Source organism: Chionomys nivalis, chromosome 26 (assembly GCF_950005125.1).
Source record: "Chionomys nivalis chromosome 26, mChiNiv1.1, whole genome shotgun sequence".
In the NCBI taxonomy this organism is placed as follows: Eukaryota; Metazoa; Chordata; class Mammalia; order Rodentia; family Cricetidae; genus Chionomys; species Chionomys nivalis.
Genome location: NC_080111.1, coordinates 8,874,792 through 8,895,744, shown reverse-complemented (window position 1 = coordinate 8,895,744; position 20,953 = coordinate 8,874,792). Strand labels below are relative to the sequence as shown.

Genomic DNA, 20,953 nt, shown 5'->3' with positions numbered 1-20,953 from the left:
CTCCTGCCTCTGTTTCCATGGTGCTGGGATTAAAGGCGTGGGCCGCCACCTTTAATCCTGGACTGCATCGCCAAAGAAAAGAACATGGCAGAACGCTGCAGAGATCTTGTGGCAACTTAGCGACACTCACAAAAAAGCGACAGCTAAAAAGCTACGCTTTATTTACTACTGTAGCAAAAGAAAGGGCTCTTTCTACTCCCCAAATAATAATAATAATTTTTTAAAAAAATAATAATAATAATTGGCGCCGGCTGTCGCTCACAGAGACAGAAAGGGCGAGTTGACGAGGCCGAAGGCATAGCTCTTTGTATTAAATAACCGCGGCGGTCTCTGGTAAGATTTAATTTTGTGCGCGGCTGTTCGGCTCCACCCTTTCTACAAGCGGCTTTAATTTGACAGTGCCCAAACTAAAGATGGCGGCGCAGGCGCGGCGCTGACCACACTGACCATAGAGTCCCGGAGCTAGAGAAGCCCGCGGAGGACCGCGGCGGAGACCCACGCCCCGGGCTAGCCGGCCCGGGAAGGAAGTCGGTGGTGAGGCCGGCGCTCGGCGGCTCCTGCGCCTGCGCGAAGATGGTGGAGGAGCGCGTCCGCGTGGTTCGCTGCGGCGGCAGCCGGCTGAACTTCAGGAGAGCCGTGTTCTCGGCGGACTCTAAGTATGCGGGGGGCCGCGGACAGACGGGGCGCCGCGGGCCGGGGCGGGGACGGGAGGCCGAGTGCGAGCATGGGCTCCGCGTGTCCGGACCCGGGGATCCCGGAGCAGCCTGGCCTGGCTGCTGCACGCGTGAGCCAGGGCTCCCCGGACCCTGCCTGCCGGGAGATCGGGGTGCAGGAGCTAGACCTCTAATGATCCCGCCGTCTTCCCTCCTCCCGGAGGGAAAAAAAAAACATTTCTATTGCCAGCCTCTTTTTTTTCTGGAACTTTACGTAAAAGCCGATGTTAGATCTCTAGGAGATAATCGGCCTCACACAGTTTGGGAAGAATGAAATGTCTGTAGGCACGCAACTTTTGCAAAGGTGCCTAGCTCGGTGGTCTGCTGCATGTCAGCTGGCATCCAGGCCGCTGCCTTGTATCATCTTGAGGAGACGCCTACTAGTAGTGAAAGCCTCTGGACAGCGACACTTAGTGCTTTGGGAGCACCGAGGAGAGTCTGCCTGGTCCTCACTGCTTTGAGCCTTCCACCGTGTCAGACATAATTGGCAGGAGAAAAAAAAAGTCTTTTCTGAACTTGTCTTATGATAAGTTATGAGTGTAACCGCTTGGATTTGGAAGGAGCATCTGCTTTGTGGGACGAAGCCACAACTCCAAAAAGGTTTAAACAAAATCAGCATTTCAGCAGGTGGAAAGGAAACCGGTGGGACTTAGGAGCGCCTGGACCTCGCCGTTGAGCGGAGCCTTAAACTCAACATTTGTGAGCTGCTGTCTCCGGTCAGCGTGGAGCATTTTGGAGCATGGTGCACATGCAGCCGGTGAAGAGGATTTGGGTGTCCGTGTCTGCAGCCATTCAGCAAGGGAGCCGCTCAGTTGTTTGTGGGGCGATTCTGTATCTGTCGCCTCGTGGTTTTCTCCGTTAACCGATGAGTCCATCTTCGATATCCTCCAAAGTTTAGCAACGCATCCATTGGACTATACAGTTCTTAAGCTGTATTTTGAAAGATATTTGCCTTGTTGTTCTCTTTATAGTAGGCCACAAAAAGATCACGCCCTCTGTGTAATATGTGAGACTTAGCTTTTCTCCTCTCTCTTTTCCAGGTATATCTTCTGTGTCTCCGGAGACTTCATTAAGGTGTATAGCAGTACCACCGAAGAGTGTGTGCACGTTCTACATGGGCACAAAAACCTGGTGTCGGGAATTCTCCTCAACCCCAACAACCATCTGCAGGTGCCAGTCTGGGATGGAACATGCTAGCATTCGTCTACTGTTGACAAAACAAACTAGCTTAAATTTTTAGGGCTGCTTTACAGATGATAGCCAGGGAAATAATCTGCTGGTTCCCCTAGTCAGGGGATTTTTCAATTATTCTTGGTGGAAAGAGGACCACTGCCTAGAACCACACTGCCCGTGTTACTCTGGGAATTCTTTCAGCCACATAATGCTAAGAGCTATTACTTGAGAAGGATGTTCTCATCTGTATGTGGTTCAGAAATAGAGGTGCAGTTAAATGGATTTCTTGATTAGATACCTTCTTGGGTCTCCATATCACATTTGGCATCATGAATATCCAAACACAGGTCCATAAGTTTCAATTAAAAAAATTTAAATTTATTTCAGTGTTTTGCTCTTGCTATAACAAGTTCCTATTTTCTTCCCCCCCCCCTTTTTTTTTGTTTTTTGTTTTTTGAGACTCCCGCCCCCTTCATCCCTGCTAGACTTGAAATTGCTAGATTGCTATAACTAGATTCTTTTGCAAAGACCCCTGGCTGGTCTCCTCCATCTCAGATACTCAGGGCAGAGGAGTCTCAGACTCCGAAGCTCTGGAATTTGGGGAATATTCGTTTTACTTTGCCAGCCCAACAGCCCGAAATCCCAAAACTGAATCTGATACTTTTTGAGTATCGTGCTGGGGCTCCTGAAGCTTTGCACTTAAATTTTAAGTAGGGATATTCAAATTTTATAAAATCCACTATCCCTTAAAGGCTAACGATGAGCTAATGAACAGCATGCATAAAGCAGCCCTTTAGGCCCATAGGTATTCCTTGATAATTTTGGAATACTGTTTAATCCGTTCTGTGCTGTTTTACCATTCTAGCTCTACTCTTGTTCCTTTGATGGCACAATTAAGCTATGGGACTATCTTGATGGCATTTTGATAAAGGTATGTGTATTATTCTTGAGTTTTTTTTCTATAAGGCTTAATCTTAAAGGGACTTCCTGAACAAATTAGTAAATCTACATTATTTAAAAAGATACATAGTTCTGACTATATAAAAGTTTGAAGATCCTATCAGAGAAAGAAGACTGATAAAAGCATTGAGAGAAAATATTTTAAACACCAATAAGAAACAACTAGTTAGTCCAGCAGGACGGGAAATAAATGATCCTGGACACTGAGGCTATAAGTCAGTGGTGGGGAGTCTGCGTGAGGTGCTGGCTTCTCTCCCAGCATTCTCTGGGGAGGGTAGAAGAGGCAGGTGTAAGCTAGGGATTATACAAAACAGAAAAAGAAATGCCAGTTACCATGGTGAGATGGTTCATCCCACTAATGTTAGAAGTGTACATTCAAACAAACAGAGTGATTTTCCCCCCTGCCAAAATACACATTATAAAAGAAGAGCGGAATGAGCACGGTTTAGAGAGAATTTATATGTGTAGTCAGCGGGAAGAAAGCCAAAAATACAGTTCTTTTTCTGTAAGAATTTCTCACTGAAATATTGTGTGTGTGTGTGTGTGTGTCCATATATATCTCCCTTAAATTGTTTATGGTGGAACAACCTATATAACCTTGATGTTACTTAAAGTTATGGTAGGTTTAGTCAGTGAGACGCTGCAGTCATTGAAGTCAGGAAGGCATATAAAAGATTGTTCGGCTAATATTGTGCCTGGCCCCTGTAGACAGGCGCTGTCTTGTGGTAGGAAGACAGAGGTGAGAGCCTCAGACTGCACCACGAGCTCAGGGCTCAGCTGGGGCCATGGGGCATAGTGTGACCTGTGATCTCTTTCAGACGTTCACCGTTGGACCTAAGCTCCATGCTCTCTACATTCCTCCCAATGCTGAAGACTCCGTCTTCCTCACAATCCTTAAAGAAGACCCAGGTACAGCATAGTGCACTTAATCGTTCTCGTAGACATCAGCTGGATCTTTTCACTTTCACAGAACCATGTTACTCAGCGCTGCTTTTAATCTCGAGCTAGCGGTTTTGAGTTAGCATCTTTACATCAGGGTGGGGGTTCTGTTCTGAGGTTCAGCGGATGATAATTACCATATATGCATATGTATATCTTATTAATAATGGACTCGGAGCTCAGTGTTATAGCCAAGCAAGAATTTGGCTTTTCTGCAGAATTTTAATATCATTCTTAATAAGTATCAGTGTCTTTTATTTGTTGATCTGGAGTCATACCAAATACTATAGATATAAATTGATATTAAGAACCAGTAGCGTGTGGCTGAATTATTCTGTTTGCTATTATTGAAGCAATCACATATCAGCATTTCAGTAATGTCTATAACATTGTCAGGAATTACAGATAATTATTCTCCATCATAGAATTTGATATAACAGCATATCTACATGGAGGTACCCAAGGAAAATTTCTAATGCTGAAATTCAAGAGTGCCACTCACTCTCTAAGATACAGTAGTATCAGAATTAAAAGTACAAAGCAGCTTTAATATAGGTACTATAGACTGTCAACTAGACTGCCCAAGATCTAATTCTTTAATGTAAAAGTATACAAGCCCACGAATCTCCTTAGTATGAAAACTGTTTATATTTTGTACTAAATGGTACAATTATATGTATACCAAAAAAACTGCTTTAAAATTGCTTATGGCTGAATATCAGTAACTTTTTGGTTTGTTTGCCAATTTTATGCTTACCTGTGAACATCGTAACAGCTGTAGCTGGTTCACATACATACTTATGTACATAGATACACACATGGAGGCCATAGGTTGACCCCAGGTATTTTCCTGTGTCTCTCCATTTAATCTGTGAGACACCAGCTCTCTCTGCACCCGTCGCTTGCTGACTCAGCTAGACTAGCTGCCAGTAAGTCCCAGGGATCCTCCTGGCCGGGCACCCTCCACTGTGTGGCTTTGGTGATTGGTGCAAGGATCTAACTTCGGCCTTCATGCATCATGACAAGCACCACTGAGCCATATCCCTAACCACACATTTCAGGGAGCTCTCAGGTGGCTTTCTTGGTTGCTTAGTTTGCTAGTAGTGTTTCATTTTTCAACCCCATTTTATTTATTTGTTTGTTTTTTGTGGGGGGGGCAAGCTGTCCTGTAGTGTATTCATTTTTCAGTCCCAGTTCATTCATTCATTTGGTTTCTTGACACACGGTCTTTATAGTCTTGGCTGTCCTGGAACTCACTGTGTAGACCAGACTGACCTCAAACTCCACTGAGATCTTGCTGCCTCTGCCTCCTATTCTAGAGTGCTGGGATTAAAGGCAAGTGCCGTTTTAAACATCAGCTTGGTATACTGAAACAAAAATACCCGTGTAAGATTTTCATTTCTACAGTTATAGCCAGGAGTGGCAAGAAGTTGTGGATTCAGACTTTGTTCAGATGCAGAGCCCAGGGACTAGAGAGATGGCTCAGCAATTACGAGCATTTGCTGCCCGTGCAGAGAACCTGGACTTGGTTCCCTTACCCCTGAAGCAGCTTACAGCCACCCATTGCTCCGCTCCCAGGACCCCTGTGAGCACCAGGTTCTACATGAAGTACACTTTTATACAAGCAAGCAAAGCTCATAGACATTAGGTAAATCGTTTTTTTTTTGTTTTTTTTTTTTTTTAAAAAAAATGATGAGTTCAGCCAGACAGTGGTGGTGCACACCTTTGATCTCAGCGCTCTAGAGGTAGAGGCAGGTTGATCTCTGAGTTTGAGGCAGCCTGGTCTACCAAGCAAGTTCTGAGGCAGCCAGGGCTACACAGAGAAACCCTGTCTTGAAAAAAAAATGAAGAATTAAGGTTTTTGTTCAACATGACCTTAAGTTACAGTCTTGGCATTTGAGCGTACAGAGTAGCAGTTTTGTGTGATTCAGTGTGCTTGCTTTAGAGAAACTATAACAAATGGCTTCCTTTGGCTAGACGTATTCCAGCTGGTTTCCGTGAAACTGCCCAAGTCATCAAGCCAGAATGTGGAAGCTAGGGAGCGAACCTTTGTTTTGGATTATGTAAACCGGTCACCCAAGTGCATCGACTTCGGAAATGAGGTACGTTTCTTCTGTTAGTTTCTGCTTATATTTAAAGTCTGTTCCCTGTAAGTTTTCCCCTCAGCACTGGTGATCCAGTGCAATACTATATTTTTGTTGCTAACTAAAGATCTATGACATTGTTTTAACAAATATTCCTGGATTATGGTCTGTATTCTTTTAGAACCATCCTTATGTTATATATTCTGCCCTTTGTTCTTTTATAACTTTCCCCCAAATAACAATGTCTGGTATTTTTACTCTTTTTTTTTTTTTTTTGCCTGTTTCATATAAAAACCACTGAGATTGTTCCATTTTAAGAAAAGAAAAAGTTGTTCCGTTTTAGGCTGTGTCTCTTTAGACAACATGGACTCTGTAACTATAATTGACATACCCATTATAGGAAATTCAGGTATTACAGAAAAATACCATGAGGAAAGAAAACCTTCAGTCTCACCAGGGATAATGTTTAAAGACTTTTCTAGACTTTTTTTTTAACGCATAGAAGATGACAGTTCCCAAAGGAAATAAGATCAGAAATATTTGTCTCTTTTCAGCTGAATATTGCACCCTGCATGTTTTTGACAGGTACTTGATGATATTCGTACCATTATCTAGCTACCTGTTAATAACTTATTATTTTAAAATAAAATGCCACCGAAGACCTATTACATCAGCCTTGGGGTTTGTAGGGTTCCTTTGTCATTCTCCTGGGCGGGGTTAACGAAGGTCCCTTTATCATGGTCGGTCAGTATTCAGTGTCGCTGATCATCAGTTAGAGTCCGCCTCACCTCTGCGGCAGTTACCAACGGTGTCAGGATGAGATCAACCTTCGACCCCCTGGCCCTAGATTAGAGCATGACCGTAAAGGAGTATGTGTGAGAGGGCCGGTGTTCCCCTAGCTCGGAAACATAAACTGACAACCAGAGCCCGCCAGCCAGACGACGGAATTCTGGTGCCTTACTCAGCTGAGTGCGCCTCCGCAATGAAAAGACATTTGTAATCTACATAAAGGTGTCTTTCAGAAGGGTGGTTGTGTTGAGCTACAGTTGCAACTACGCTAAAATAAACTGTGATGATACAAATGGTGAGAGTTGGGACGTTGACCAGACGGGGAAGGGGCATTCAGGGGTGAAGGAAATGTTTCTAGGTCTTGGTTGTGGCAGCGGCTGTGGACAGACTCAAACATGGCGTGGTATCATATGTATGCCTAATGGGAAAAAAATTAAATCACTGCAATTAAAGCTAGAGAGTGTCGCTGTAGAATTTAGGGCTTGCTTCCTCTTGATTTTAAAGGTAGGATGGTCTTTTCCATGGCCGAAGTCTAGCATGTCGTTTTGCAGTAGTACGGTCTCAAAGAGCTTTCCTCTTAATGCTGCCTTCTGCTTCATTCGCCAGGGAGAATATATCGCTGCGGTGCGGGACTTCTATTTATCCGTTTACTTTCTCAAAAAGAAAAAGACGTGCAAGTAAGACTTCCCTTCTGCTAACTTCGTCGTATTTACCAGAGCCCTTGTTACAGTGTTGTACAAACCTGCTTCCTGGGTCTTGTTTCTAGAAGTGGGAACCCACAATGTAGGTGAGGATCCTAGCTCGGGGTCTCCTCCATCCCAGCCCCCATATATGTCATGCACCAACCGTGGACTTGGTGTAAAAATGGATTTAGATTGACAAGGCCTGGCCTGATGGTTCTCGTTGGCTGTAGGAACCGAAATAGGCATGAGGTTACTGGGGCTTTGTTGCAGTTCACTTCCTGTTGCTGAGAAGGACACCTTTACCAAAAGCAGCCAGGGAGGAAAGAATGTGTTCGAGTAGCATCTTGATCTCACAGTACCTCATAAAGGGCAGTTAGAGCAGAAACTCAAGGGGGCAAATAAAGCAGAGGCCGAGAATGTTGTTTATCGGTGCTCTCTGTGCCTCCCCCAACTTGCTTTTTATACCCCTCAGTCCCACTTGCCCAGTGGTAGCATCATCCCTAGAGGGCTAGGCCCTTTCACATCCATGTCGATCAAGAAAATTCCCCACATGCTTGCTGACAGGCCAATCGGAGGCATTGTCTCAGTTGAGGTTTCTTCTTGCCGGATGACCCTAGCTTGTGTCAAGTCAACAGAATAAATAAATCACAGCATGGTCTTAAACTATTTGGCAATTTCAGCCACCATGTACTTCAAATTAATATGTTGAAGTAGAGATAATATCTCACTGAGCTGTAAGAATGAATAAGATCTGTGTTTAGAGGCTGCGGTGAGAGCTGAGTGTTGTGTAGACAGTCTCTGTCAGCCACGGGCATCTTCCCAGCCTCCCTCGTAAGATCCTCACGTCTTCGCAAGTGAGCCCACCTAGACAGAGCCAACAGTTGATTCCTCTGTCATGGCTCTTTAGGACACAAAGTCGGGTGTTGCAGTTAGGACTTAATAAGCATGGCCGTAAGCTTAATGCTGAAAGTTTGGTTCAGAGAGAAAATTGAATAAGCTGTCCCCAGGCCAGGAAAAGGTCCTAAAAAGACTGTCCTCGCCACCTACCTTAGTAGCTTCCGTTGGCCAGTTCCTGGGATAAGAGAGTCACGTGAAGTTTGTACTGTGTTTTAATAGATGTCCGCCAAACAGAATGCTTGGTTCAGAACCCAAGGAAAGTTGCCTCTCTTTTTCCTAGCTTTACATTACCATCAACCAAAAATAAGAAGAACGCTAGGAACAAGTTCACCTGTGTCGCCTGCCATCCAAATGAAGACTGCATCGCATCCGGCCACATGGATGGCAAGATCCGCCTTTGGTCAGTGAGCTCGGGGAAACACAGGGTCCCTTGCACTCTGCCTCCCCCCCACCCTAAGAACACCCCTGCCTCTGGGCTGTTCTGCCGAGCTCTGCCTTCCTTGGTCCCGTAGGACACCTCACCCTAAGCTTCTGGAGAAAGGAAGCGCTCTCTGTCACCCGGAACCATCTAGGCTCTCAGCCTTTGAACTAAAACAGGACAGTGTGGCAGTGCCGCGCTCCTACTGGGGGTTGAGGTGGCGTCATAACAACCTGTCTGTACAGGTGGTTGTGGTTAGGAATAACAAGCTGTCTCCCAATACTGAAGCCAGAATGCTGGAGATGGCCATTTGTTGGATTTAGCATGCCGTCGTTTCCTATCTTGTACCTGAGGTCAAGTTAAGAGTTTTGTTTCCTCAGCCCTAAGTAAATGTCTCCATCAAATAGCTTTGCTCGAGGTTCAGGGAACCCCTTGGAAGAGGAGGCAGAAAGAGTGCCCTTTGCCTATGTAGTATGGCTTCCTGTTCAGTGTTTCTATGGGATTCCTGAGCACAGACAAGTGGGTCTCTGTTCCTGTGCCTTCTCTTAGTTTTTTTTTTTTTAATCCAATTCTGATGTGTTAATCTTTGTTTTACTAGAGTTTATTTTATTGCTCTCTCAGAAGCCTGTTGGTTTTTCTCATCAGAGACAGAAAGGGAGTAGGTCTAGATGGGAGGGGCGGGGAGGAGTTGAGGGAGGGAAAACCGGAATCAGGGTATATTATGAGATATTATGAGAGGAGAAACAATGTTAAAAAGCACTTTGTTCTCTGCAACAGGCGGAATTTTCATGATGAAAAGCAGTATACATACACGTGTTTACATTGGCACCACGATTTGGTGATGGATTTGGCCTTTACGGTGTCAGGTAAGGCCACTTTGATAATGAAAAGGATGTTTAGAAGTATCTGAATCAAATGTTGGGATTCACAGCGTTTATAGTTTAAGATTTAAAATTGTATGCGCACCAGGTATGGTGTACAGCTGTAATTCCGTTTCTAGGGAGCCTGTGGCAGGAGGATCGTCAGGAGTTCCAGGCTGTCACAGACAACACGTTATGGGAGTCAAGTGTGAACGCTTTGTTCTTCCTTGAGACAGGGTTTCTCTGTAACTCCACTGGAGCGTGTCCTAGAATTCACTCTGTGGAGCACTGCCCGGCTAGGAGCATTATTTTTATGACTCTTTGTTGTGCTTTGCTCAGCACGATAGCATGTAGTTTAGCTCTCCGGATTCTAGAGTGTACGCTTGTGCTCATCTCTCCTGACACGGAAAACCCATGTAAAATCTAGGCCATCCTTAGACTAAAGTTGAGTCTGTAACTCCCCGCTACTGTCTATCAAATGCAAATAGCTGCCGGTGTTTTCCGTCATCTGTCTTCGTACCTGTGAAGTGTGTTGTTGACTGTCCTTTCACGGATGAAGGCCATGAGGAGCTGAGGCAGTGGCTAGCTAGCATACCATCTAGTGGTTAGTAAGAATTTGGGCAGGTCTTAGATGCCCATGTGCTCTGGATGCTGCAGGTGAACTTAGGGCTAGCTCCTTAGAGCCAGGAGCGAGACTCGGTCTGCTGAAGCCGTGGACAGGTGAACTTAGGGCTAGCGCCTTAGAGCCAGGAGCAAGACTCGGTCTGCTGAAGCCTTGGACTTGAGGAGCCGTGCCTGGTGTCTGCAGGAGTATCATTGTGACATAGGATCAAGACATAAAAGAGAAAGAAGGGGAGCTAAGGCTACAGATGAAGAAATGTGGGCTGTTTACTCACCTTTACCCTCCTTTCCTCTGACCTCCAGAAATACAAACTAAATACTGTGTCTTTGGTGTGCTGGTGTACTCGTCCTTGTATATTTATTTATTTGTGTGTGTGTTTTATGAAATGTCTTGCTTCTCCCTAATCTAACCGATCCTTCCTCCTCATCTCTGTACTGTGGCCTGTGCCCATCTCGGGGCCAGGAATGTTCATAAACATACAGTGGTATACACTGTGAACGTCACATGACTAAATCCTGTCTAGACTTTGTTTTCTGTAACGACCGTGCAAGAATTAATCCCTTTTCTCCACATTCCGGTGCAGTGAGGCTCTGCCTCATTCTGAGTGTTGGTTTGCATGTCTGATAGTTACTTTCATACCCCTGATGGGCTTCTGTGTACCTTCTGGGAAATGTCTGTATTAAAGGGTTTTCTTTTGGTCCATTCTTCAGTTGTATTATTTATGCTCTTTAATTATTTGAGTTATTTAGACCTTATAAATATCAATCCCTTATTAGGTGTTTGACTGACAGACATTTTATCTGTAGGTCATCTTTGCTGTTTCCTCTGTTGCACAATAGCGTGACTGTGTAGCTATTACTATTGTAACTATAAAAGAAGAGTTTGATTGTTTCATCACAAGGAACTGATAAATGCCCAAGGTGCCAGATGTTCAAATGACATGATTTGAGTATTATACTATATATGTGTGCAAGCATCATGTTGTACCGTGTATATCTGCGCAGCTATGTCAATTGAAAATAAAATTAAAATAAGACTGAAAGATAATCAATGAAAGCCGTTAAAATGGTAGGAAGACACGTTTGTCAGTTTCTAAAGAGATCCCCTAAATGCTGGTTATATTTGCCTTTGTTTTGTCTCCTGCCCGTGTGGTCTCTTCGGCTGTGAAGGCAGCAGTCTGCTGAGCGGCGGGCGCGAGTGCGTGCTGGTCGAGTGGCGGGAAGGAGCAGAGAAGAACAAGGAGTTTCTCCCTCGCCTGGGCTCCACGATTGAGCACATCTCCGTCTCCCCTGCAGGAGATTTGTTCTGTACTTCTCACTCTGACAACAGTAAGTCTGAGTGTCTCGGTGATGATACGTTAGTCAGTAGCCTCTAGATGGGAAACAGGGACCTAGAACTAGCTAAGAACAGGAGGAGGCTTACTAATGCATGGGTTTTTTCTTCCATCCTCTGATCTTCTCCACCCCCTTTGCCTCACATGCCACCAGCTCCATCATTTTCAAAATTGCTTTTATGTTTATTGCTATGGCAGATATATTTTCAGAATCTTTTAAGATGGAAGGTGTGTTTGAAGTGGGCTTTCCTACTTCCATAAGTAATAGTATTGTCGTGAGAGGGCTCACCTTGTAACACTTTTGTTACAGCTCTAGGGAGTTAGGGAGCGCTGCGGCATGCCATAGGAGGAGAGGCATGTCTCTTCTTCCCATGCCTTCTCAGCTAGATCAGTCTGTAAGCCATCGATTTGTCCATGAGCGCAATCTGTAAAAGCGGGTAACAGATGCCCTCCTCTTACACAGAACCCTGCTCAGTTCCCAGCACCCCCATCAGGCTCACAACCACCTGTAACTCCAGGTTGGAGATACCCAGCATTCTCTTCAGCATCTTAGAGCACTTGCACCCACCCCCCAACACATACATGAACACACAGACTTTGAGAGAAAAGATTAATGGCCTTGCTAGAAACTTCTATACCCATCCCTAATTGTTCAACTAACTTGTAAAATGTAGCCCTGGTTTTCTAATAACACCGACGTAGTTGAACTTACTGGATTGTCTTGTGTTCTGGCATATTTCAGAGTCACATAAACACGGGTCCTTTTCACCTTGGTACTCTGTTAATGATTTGTCTCCCTGCTTTAACAGAGATAACCGTTATTCAACGAAACCTCGACGCATGCGCAGTAATCCAAGGCCTAGTGAAAGGTACTGTGGACTGTCGGGAATGCGGGACCGACCTGACAAGCAGCCGCTGCCCACACGTGAATCACCGTCTCCTCTCTTGCAGATAGGAGCGTATCCACTGGCTTGATGGTCGACCCGAAAACCAAGGCCTTAGTTTTGAATGGAAAGCCTGGCCACCTGCAGTTTTACTCCCTACAGGGTGATAAGCAGCTATATAATGTAAGGTTTTGAAACGAGGGTTAGGTCTTTATGTTACTGCTGGAGTTGTGGGGTTCTTGGGAACGCCTGATGTTGACCCTATGCGTTTGTATTTGAATGTGGCTCATAGTGTCTGTGATTACTCTAGTGCCGTTGTTGCTGCCCACATGTGAGCTTTCAGGCGCAGTGATAGAGCTATAGATTTAAGTGCACATAAAACAAAAACGGGTTTTATGTGTAGACTTGGGTCCTAGCCCCCAGATGCCTCCTGAGACTGTGTAAACATCCTAACCGTTGAATGCATCTGAGACCTTTTGAATCTGCTATTCAGATCAACTGTTCAAACGATGGTTCCCTAACCAAAAGCAACCACTTCATTATCTTAACAAACACTAGACAACCCACTGTGAGGGATCAAGAGATCTGTCATAAATGAAAAAGCTGGCCTACTTAGACCATCACTTATCTTTTTTTATTTTGTTCCTCTCTTAAAGCGAGAGAATTTGATTTAGCTTTGAGAAATTATGATTGTAAATTAAAAGCACTTGTGTTAATAACATCCCGTCCTCTCTGACCTCGTCAGTTAGATATCATCCAGCAAGAGTACATCAATGACGATGGGCTGATCCAGATCGAGCTAAAGAAGGCCGCTTTTAGCCACTCTGGCACGTGGCTGGCCACAGTCGAGCAACGGCAAGAAAACCCATCTGAGCTGGAAATGCAGATGAAGCTGTGGGTTTTCAGCAAGAAGACCCAAGGGTAACCCTGCTGTGTGGCCCCTCGCTTGATCCTTGTTCCACAGCTAAAGCCTTCAGTCTTTTCTGTTCCATTTTGACACGCGGGAATGGGGCTTGGGGCATCATTCCAGTAGTAAAGCTTTGTTTAGCTTTCTGTTTTGAGAAAGCGTTCTTGTAAAGTAGGTCTTACTGTGTCATCCCAGAAATGATGAAACGTGAGAAAGAATTGTAGCCCCACAACACAGTACACAGTTCTAGGCAAATCCAGAATTTGAATCCAGATGTGCCTCAGTGTCTGTGAGGGTTGAGTATAGACACGTGTCGCTAAGACATGTGTCGCTGTAGACATGAGTCATATGTTTATGTAAATAACCACCATTGGTTTGAGAACTGCTCGTTGGGTCTTTGTGTGCCAGCCGTCTTTTGAGACAGGGTCTCTGTGTAGCCCTGGCTGTTCTAGAGCTTGCCATGTAGACCAGATTGGTTCAAACTCAGATTTGCCCGTGTCTGCCTCCCGAGGGCTGGAGTCGTGGCCCGCACCACCACACCTGGCTGGGGAAGTTTCTGAAGAGTATGGTAACCTGGGCCTGTACCGCACATTGCACGCATGAGAAAAGAGGCCCAAGAACTAAGTGGTCTTTCTTCCTAGTCCTCTCTCTTCGCACAGAGGCGCCTGATACGCCGCTCTGCTGCTGTCTCAGGACTGGGGCAGTTCCAGTAGTCATTTTTATCCCGTATTTTCACGTTATAAACATAAGTGGGGCCTTTCAAGGCCATTCTTTTCTTATGGTGTCTGTCTTTAGAAGAAAGCAGACCTTTAGGTTCTGTGTAGCTAGCCTGCGGAGCCTGCAGCGGAGGCCTTCAGCATGGCTTGTTTGTGTTTGCCTCTTTTTACCAGTGAGCTGGCCGCTGTATATAGTGATAGGCGTTTGAGTCACCCCGGACGCGTGTGATGTTAGAACCTGCCCTGTGTCCGTGACAGTCTATCACCCTCCCATATTAAAGATATTATCACACTTTGTATGGAATATTAGCCTACCATATCTTTTCCGAGAGTAATCGTGTGGTTTTCCTTCTGCTAGGTTCTCCCTTAACACCAAGATCGCCATGCCTCATGACGACCACATCACAGCTCTCTGTTTCAATAATGCGGAAAACTATGAAAGACCCATGCTGGTCACAGCTAGCAGAGATGGCCACTTCAAAGTGTGGGTGTTAGTCGATGACTCCGATATATACAGTAAGTTAGCACGTAGATCGTGCTGAGAAGTCACCTCTTGAAGAAGTGATGTCTTTGTATGTTGTTAATATCCTCTTTGAGAAGGGTTTCTACCTTGTTATGTTCTATAAATTATTGGTTAATTTCAGCAGATTGTTTTTTCATGTTAAATTTCTACTTAGGCTTTTCACCAGCATCTGTGCCCTGAGGAAGTGAATGTGTCTGGTTCAGCTGAAAGGGTTCTTGCTGCTGGGCCTTTCTTTTCTCCACTAGGGGGCGGTCAAGGTCTCCAGGAAGGGAAGATACCAGAACAACACTTTAAACTTAGCACAGTGTGGGGAATCTGGTTTTTGGTTTTATCTTGCTTTCTTTGTTTAGCTTTTATAATGTGTCTGTAATGTTATGTATTAATATTTATGTCATTGCTGTCGTGACTTGTTTTCTCCACAGAAAAAGCCATCGGCTGGACTTGTGACTTTGTGGGCAGTTATCACAAGTACCAAGCAACCAACTGCTGTTTCTCTGAGGACAGCTCCCTGCTAGCGGTTAGCTTCGAAGAAATAGTTACAGTGTGGGATACAGAAACGTGGGAACTAAAGTGTACGTTTTGCCAACGAGCTGGGAAAATAAGGTAGGTAAATTAGTTTGAATTGCACTACCAAAGTATGTGTATCTTTGTAATTTAAGTAAGTCTTTAAAGTTCAATAATGATGTATGCTTTCCCCAATAGAAGTAGTCTTAATTTGCTGGGGAGTAAGGGTAATCTAATCAGAATGTTCAAAAACTGAGACTTGTGTGCGCATGAGCAGTTTACAAGCATTCTTAAACCAGGATCGACATTGAACGACCGTATCCAGTTCTGTTAGAACAGTGAACAATTGAATGGGGGGTCCTGGCAATTATAGCTATGCTAGCCCTGTGCTCCCGTAGGACATAATGTAATGCTCAAATCGTTACTGCTGGCACCCAGGCTGTGTTAGCCTCTGTGCTCCCGTAGGACATAATGTAATGCTCAAATCGTTACTGCTGGCACCCAGACTGTGTTAGCCTCTGTGTTCCTGTAGAACATAATGTAATGCTCAAATCATTACTGCTGGTGCCCAGGCTGTGTTAGCCTCTGTGTTCCTGTAGAACATAATGTAATGCTCAAATCGTTACTGCTGGTGCCCAGGCTGTGCTAGCCTCTGTGTTCCCATAGAACATAATGTAATGCTCAAACCGTTACTGCTGGCGCTCAGGCTGTGTTAGCCTCTGTGTTCCTGTAGAACATAATGTAATGCTCAAATCGTTACTGCTGGTGCCCAGGCTGTGTTAGCCTCTGTGCTCCCGTAGGACATAATGTAATGCTCAAATCGTTACTGCTGGCACTCAGACCTGAGGACGGTTCTGACAGCTGACTGATTCCATCTCATTTCCAATATACCAGATTTTAAATTTACTTTGTAAAACTTTCTTTAAAATTTTGAGTACAGATTATCTCCTGTAGGTAAAGACCATACGGTTTTGTTAATTGTCATCCCACATTTTACGTAAGTTCTGTGTTGTGTGGCGATTGTTACATGACGCAGCACGTAAGAGGCGATCATCAAGGTTTCCTAAAGAACTACAAGTACCTAAACACCCCTTGTATGGCCTTAGCCCCTATTCCATTGCCGCCAGAACAGTTGGGAGCACAGAAGGGACAGGCGTGCCTGCTCGTGGGCTACACCGAGTAGGACTAAGCCCAGGGCTCACAGCCCGCCACTGTGTGTAGGTAAATGTACTGGCCCTGCCGCCACTCACCCTGGCGTGCTTCTGACCTAGGCACCTGTGCTTTGGAAGATTGACATGCTCCACATACCTTCTCGGCACCACTGAGAATGCCATTCTGTGCTGCTGGAACCTGCTCAGCTGTTCATGTAAGCTGTGTTTACGCTGAGGTGACTCGGCTGTGGGCGGGACAGGTAGCTGCTATTTACTCTGGTGGCCTAGGGAAGCGCGCGTGGGGTGCTGCACTTAGGCGCTGATGTTTCGGGACTTAAGGGTCCTGTGGCTGTGTCCTTTCCATAACAACATGTAATCTTTCACTTGACCGAAAGTTTCGGATCAGTGGGCTGGTGGTAGGTTACTGTACCCTTGTACACTTGTGCCCAGTGTGCCCCAGGTGCAGGCCTCCACCTTCATCTTCTGAGTTGAGCAATGCTCTGTTGATGGTAGGATCCCGGGCAGTGTAAGATCTGAAAGCAGTCTCTCCCAGAACTCCTAGAAAATGAGGCTTAGCTGCCTTTGATTTGCACGTAGGGAAGATGTGATGTTGTCTTGTAACGAATGTATGTGAGTAAGAGCAGCCTAGCTGCATCCCTGGATCTGAGTGAGCCTCGCTTGGTGACAGTGTGCTGTTGTCTGTACCGAATATGTGTGAGTATGAGCAGACCAGCCGCATCCCTGGATCTGAGTGAGCCTCGCTTGGTGACAGTGTGCGGAAGGACCTGACGATGTTTCTGTAGCTCCGCTGTCTGCTGCACACTTCACCGAACCCTCCACAGAGGATGGCAGTGTGAGTCTGTTGTTAGGGAGAGCTTAACCTCCTTCCATAGAATAGTGGCGTGCTGGACTGTGCCTGGAAGGATGAAGAGGACCCATTGTAAAGACAGAACTCCTGACGAACCTGTTCTCAGAAGTGCTTCCTCTTCCCGCAGTGCAGTGGAGCGCGAAATTAAATGTTAGCGTTTTGGAAGCTGACCCCTACTCAGACCATGTTGCCGCAGTGTCTCAGTCTGCAGCGGGCTCAGACTGTAAGTACTCCCCACGCTCTGATGGCATCAGGCCTGTTTCTGAAGTGATCTTTCTAGTGTCTTTCTTATAAGCTGAAGCACACGCGCTGTGGATCAGAAACCCCTCTACGGCTCCTCCTTTCTTGCCAGACACCTATCGTGTATGTTTTCATACTTGGTGCTAGGAGCGTTCTGGTACATTGCTGATTTTCCACGGGCCAGGTCTGACTCAGCCTTGACAGTCTCCTTTAGATGTCTACCTGGGCTTCGTCTGCTTCTGAGACAATGTCTCCATCTCTTTTCTGATCCTTAAGACAAACGCTTGGACGGTATTCTGGTGTCTCTTCTTCCTGTGCCCCTGGTCTCTGGAACAGAATTCCTTGTCTCTTTCGGATTCTCGTCCTCATTCCTTCCCTGTGTGGTGCACACAGTAGGCGCTCGGTAGATTAAACAGAAACAACAGCAGATCTGAAACAGTCCTAAGAAGGTCTCTTACCAAGTGGGCTGGGCACAGGACGAGTGTGACCCTGCAGGCTGAGGGAGAGGCAACCTCCACAGGTAAAGTGCCACCGTCCTTCTGTTTCCCCTTAGTGTTCGTCTTTAAACCCAGCGAGCCCAGGCCGCTGTATGTTCAGAGGACCATCTCCAGAGAGGAAGTCCAGTGGGGCGTGTTCGTGCCACGCGATGTCCCGGAGTCCTTCACCTCGGAAGCTCACCAGTGGCTGAACAGGTCCCAGTTTTACTTCCTAACGCAGTCACAGGTAATTAACTCTCCCGAAGTGTGACCAGCTTATGGACATAACTTTAGAAAGTTGGTTTCTAGGTAGAACTATGGCTTTACAGGGTCATTTCCCAAATGAAGTCATCAGATAGATGTCAGCCCAGCGGTGCTGTGAACGCAGTGTCTTAGCGCGTTACCCCCGCATCCGCGAGGCTGTCTGTTAACTCTGACCCAAGCAAAGCCCCAAGCACCAGAACCATTTTAAGTTGCGTTTATTAACATTTTCCCTAATTTTATAGCTTGATTTGCTGTTGAAGAAACTGGTGGCCATTATTTTATTACCAGGTCTTATATGTCTCAAAAAACAGTCTTGAGACTCAGTCTTCTAACTCTCACAGGACCTTACAAGCAAGTTTACATCTTTCCTAGCTTTTCTGTGAGCAGATGTATATGTCAAGATGGAAATTTGACATTTTAGAATCTTGTGTCATCTCATTTACTATTGTTCATATACTCCATTAATTTACCTGTTGTTTCAGTGCTTATTAACCTTCAGTACAAAGTCTCCGGAAGAGAAACTCACGCCAACAAGCAAACAGGTAGGCATTTGCCGCTGTCTGTGCTCACTACGCTGTCTTCCTAAAGAAAGTCGGCTTTTACAATTCAGCTGACAAAAGTGGTTAGCTGGGCTGTAGGAAGGAATTAGAAAATGCGAGGAGGTGCAGCAGGCTTGGAGATAGGGGGAAAGGGAGATATGTCTTTCTGTTTAAATAGGAAGTCCAGGTAGGTCTTACTGAATACATCCATCTTACTCTGCCGGCAGTACGGGGCTCCCTGGCAACACGGGGCTCCCTGGAGAGTTGTGAACGGGGACTGACTCCGCCTCCCACACACCCCCAGCTGCCCTGGGTTTCGTTTTTTAAATAAAAAACAAATTCTGCTCAGTCCCAAGCCTTTTACTCTATTTCCGTTTTTGTCTGTTTTGTTGGCAATTTTCTCATGTTTATCGACAGCACACACACACACAGACACACACACACACCTTGCTTTTCTCACAGCTGTCTGAGAATGTTGCTTTCTTGACTCTACTAAGATGCTCTCCTTCCAGCATGTCACCATGCGGCCTTCACCCTGTCCTCTGCCCCTGTGAGCGCGTGCCCTCTGTGGTCTTTCTCCCATGGGCATCTGTGGTTGGCTTTCCCGTGTAGAAAGTGGGACTCTAGGCATCGGTTGCTTTTCTGTGACATGAGAACAACTCTGAGTGGTCTCTGCCCCTTCGCCAGAGCCACCTACAGTGGCACTTACCTGTTAAGTCAAAGAAGTTCCGCCTTTTCATTGAAATAATGTCCTTTTCTCTTCTATCCGTGCAGCTGCTGGCAGAAGAAAGTCTGCCCACCACCCCGTTTTCTCTTCTGTTGGGAAAACAACACAGGCAGCAGAACGATGCGAGGTCCAGTGAGACTTCAGAGAACGAGCTGGTACAACTCCCCCTAACGGAGAACATCCCTGCGATTAATGAGGTAAGTGGGGGTCCAGCAGATGCGGGGAGCCCCTGAAGCTGCAGGCTCTGTCTCCAGGAGCATGCGATTCATCCTCTGTCCCTCAGTGGGGTGATTCTCTCTCTCCTGGACCTGGGTGAGAGAAAAGAGGGTTGCTCAGGTGTGGGCAGCTGGAAGGGTTGCCTCCTTTGACTTCGTTATTCTCCAGGGAAGCCTTTTGTGTTCAGCTTAGCATTGAGAACAAAGGGTATTAGGAAGGGAAGTAACCCTGTGCCCGAGGAGGATCTTTTACCAAAGTCTGCCTCTCTGCATACCTCTAGCTACTCCACACCCCAGCCCACGTCCTGCCGTCAGCTTCTTTCCTGTGCTCTCTGTTTGTGAACTCGTTGCTGCTGTCTAAAGAGACTGAAAGGTAAGAGTTCCAAATGGTTCATCTTCAGTATTGATTAGAGATTGTCGTCCACTGTCTTTGTATCGTAGCTTTGCCATGTAGCTGATGACATAGATGATAGGTACGTACCTGTAACAAACTGGGGAGATGCGTCGTGCGTGCTTAGAGATGTGCTGAGAATCACATCTCTAAGTCCACCTGCCCCTAATGGCCATGCTCCGTAAAGACTCTCATCACAGGGTCATCTTTTCTGTGTGGTATGTCAATGTGGGTCTTACAGTTATGCTTTCGAAACGTCTAATGGTGTTCATATTTTATTCTGCTGTTGTCAAAGTGCTGAAGAAGTTCCCGATGTAGACATGGAAGAGAACAAAGAAAGCGACGATTCAGACGAAGAAAACGATCTTACCGAAAAAGCCCAGGAGACACATAACACAGATCTGAGGGACGATGTGATACATCAGCTGTCAAAATATGAAGAGAAAGAGCTGAGAAAGTTCAGAAAAGTAGACTACAGCTGGCTAGCAGCTCTGTAGGCCGAGGCTGTGGACAATACAAAGACATGTTGTACTTAGGTTTTACCCCCTGTTAATACTCAAACTCTTAAAGTTATTTTATTTTTAAGACAAAATATTAAAAGTCTTTTCTTTCTGTATTTGTTTGTTTATTTAGAGTCTTGATAAGTTGCTTAGGCTAACCTTGAACTTGAGACTCCTCTCAGCGCCCAAGTCAGTAGTAGGTTTCCAGACCTGCTATCCCTGGTCCAGTCAGGTTTGTTTGTGTGTTTAGATTTTTTTCACTTCATATGTATGAATGTTTTCCTCACGTGTATGTATGTGCCACTGGCTTCTGTGGTGCCTACCAAAGTCAGCGGAGGGCACCAGGCCCCAGGAACTAGTTACCCACGATGATGAGCGGCATGAGGGTACTCCGGAAGAGCAGTGGGTACTCTTAAATCACCAAGCAAACTCCCCAACCACCTGGCCAGACTTTTTAAAAAACTCTTAATGTAAAGTATAGTTCTGTTGGTGTCGGGCCTTACAGTTGTGGGATCTATGCATTTATTTCTGTATTGAATCAGGAGGAACCTTTTTTTCCCGGTAGGCATTGCTTCTA

The 20,953-nt window shown here is 45.7% G+C and overlaps 1 protein-coding gene across 1 annotated transcript; it reads left to right on the top strand.

Moving 5' to 3' along the window:
- The first annotated feature begins 537 nt into the window (after positions 1–537).
- Positions 538–20,544, top strand: Wdr75 (WD repeat domain 75). The gene is made up of 21 exons (XM_057758850.1): positions 538–656; positions 1,754–1,883; positions 2,752–2,817; positions 3,665–3,755; positions 5,763–5,887; positions 7,265–7,335; positions 8,519–8,638; positions 9,434–9,522; positions 11,308–11,466; positions 12,281–12,340; positions 12,423–12,538; positions 13,101–13,276; positions 14,337–14,494; positions 14,924–15,104; positions 16,277–16,371; positions 17,152–17,247; positions 17,818–17,987; positions 18,487–18,546; positions 19,318–19,467; positions 19,767–19,858; positions 20,172–20,544. Exons 1-21 carry the CDS (start codon positions 574–576, stop codon positions 20,371–20,373), a joined length of 2,490 nt encoding a protein of 829 aa, XP_057614833.1. The 5' UTR covers positions 538–573; the 3' UTR covers positions 20,374–20,544.
- Positions 20,545–20,953: the final 409 nt, after the last annotated feature.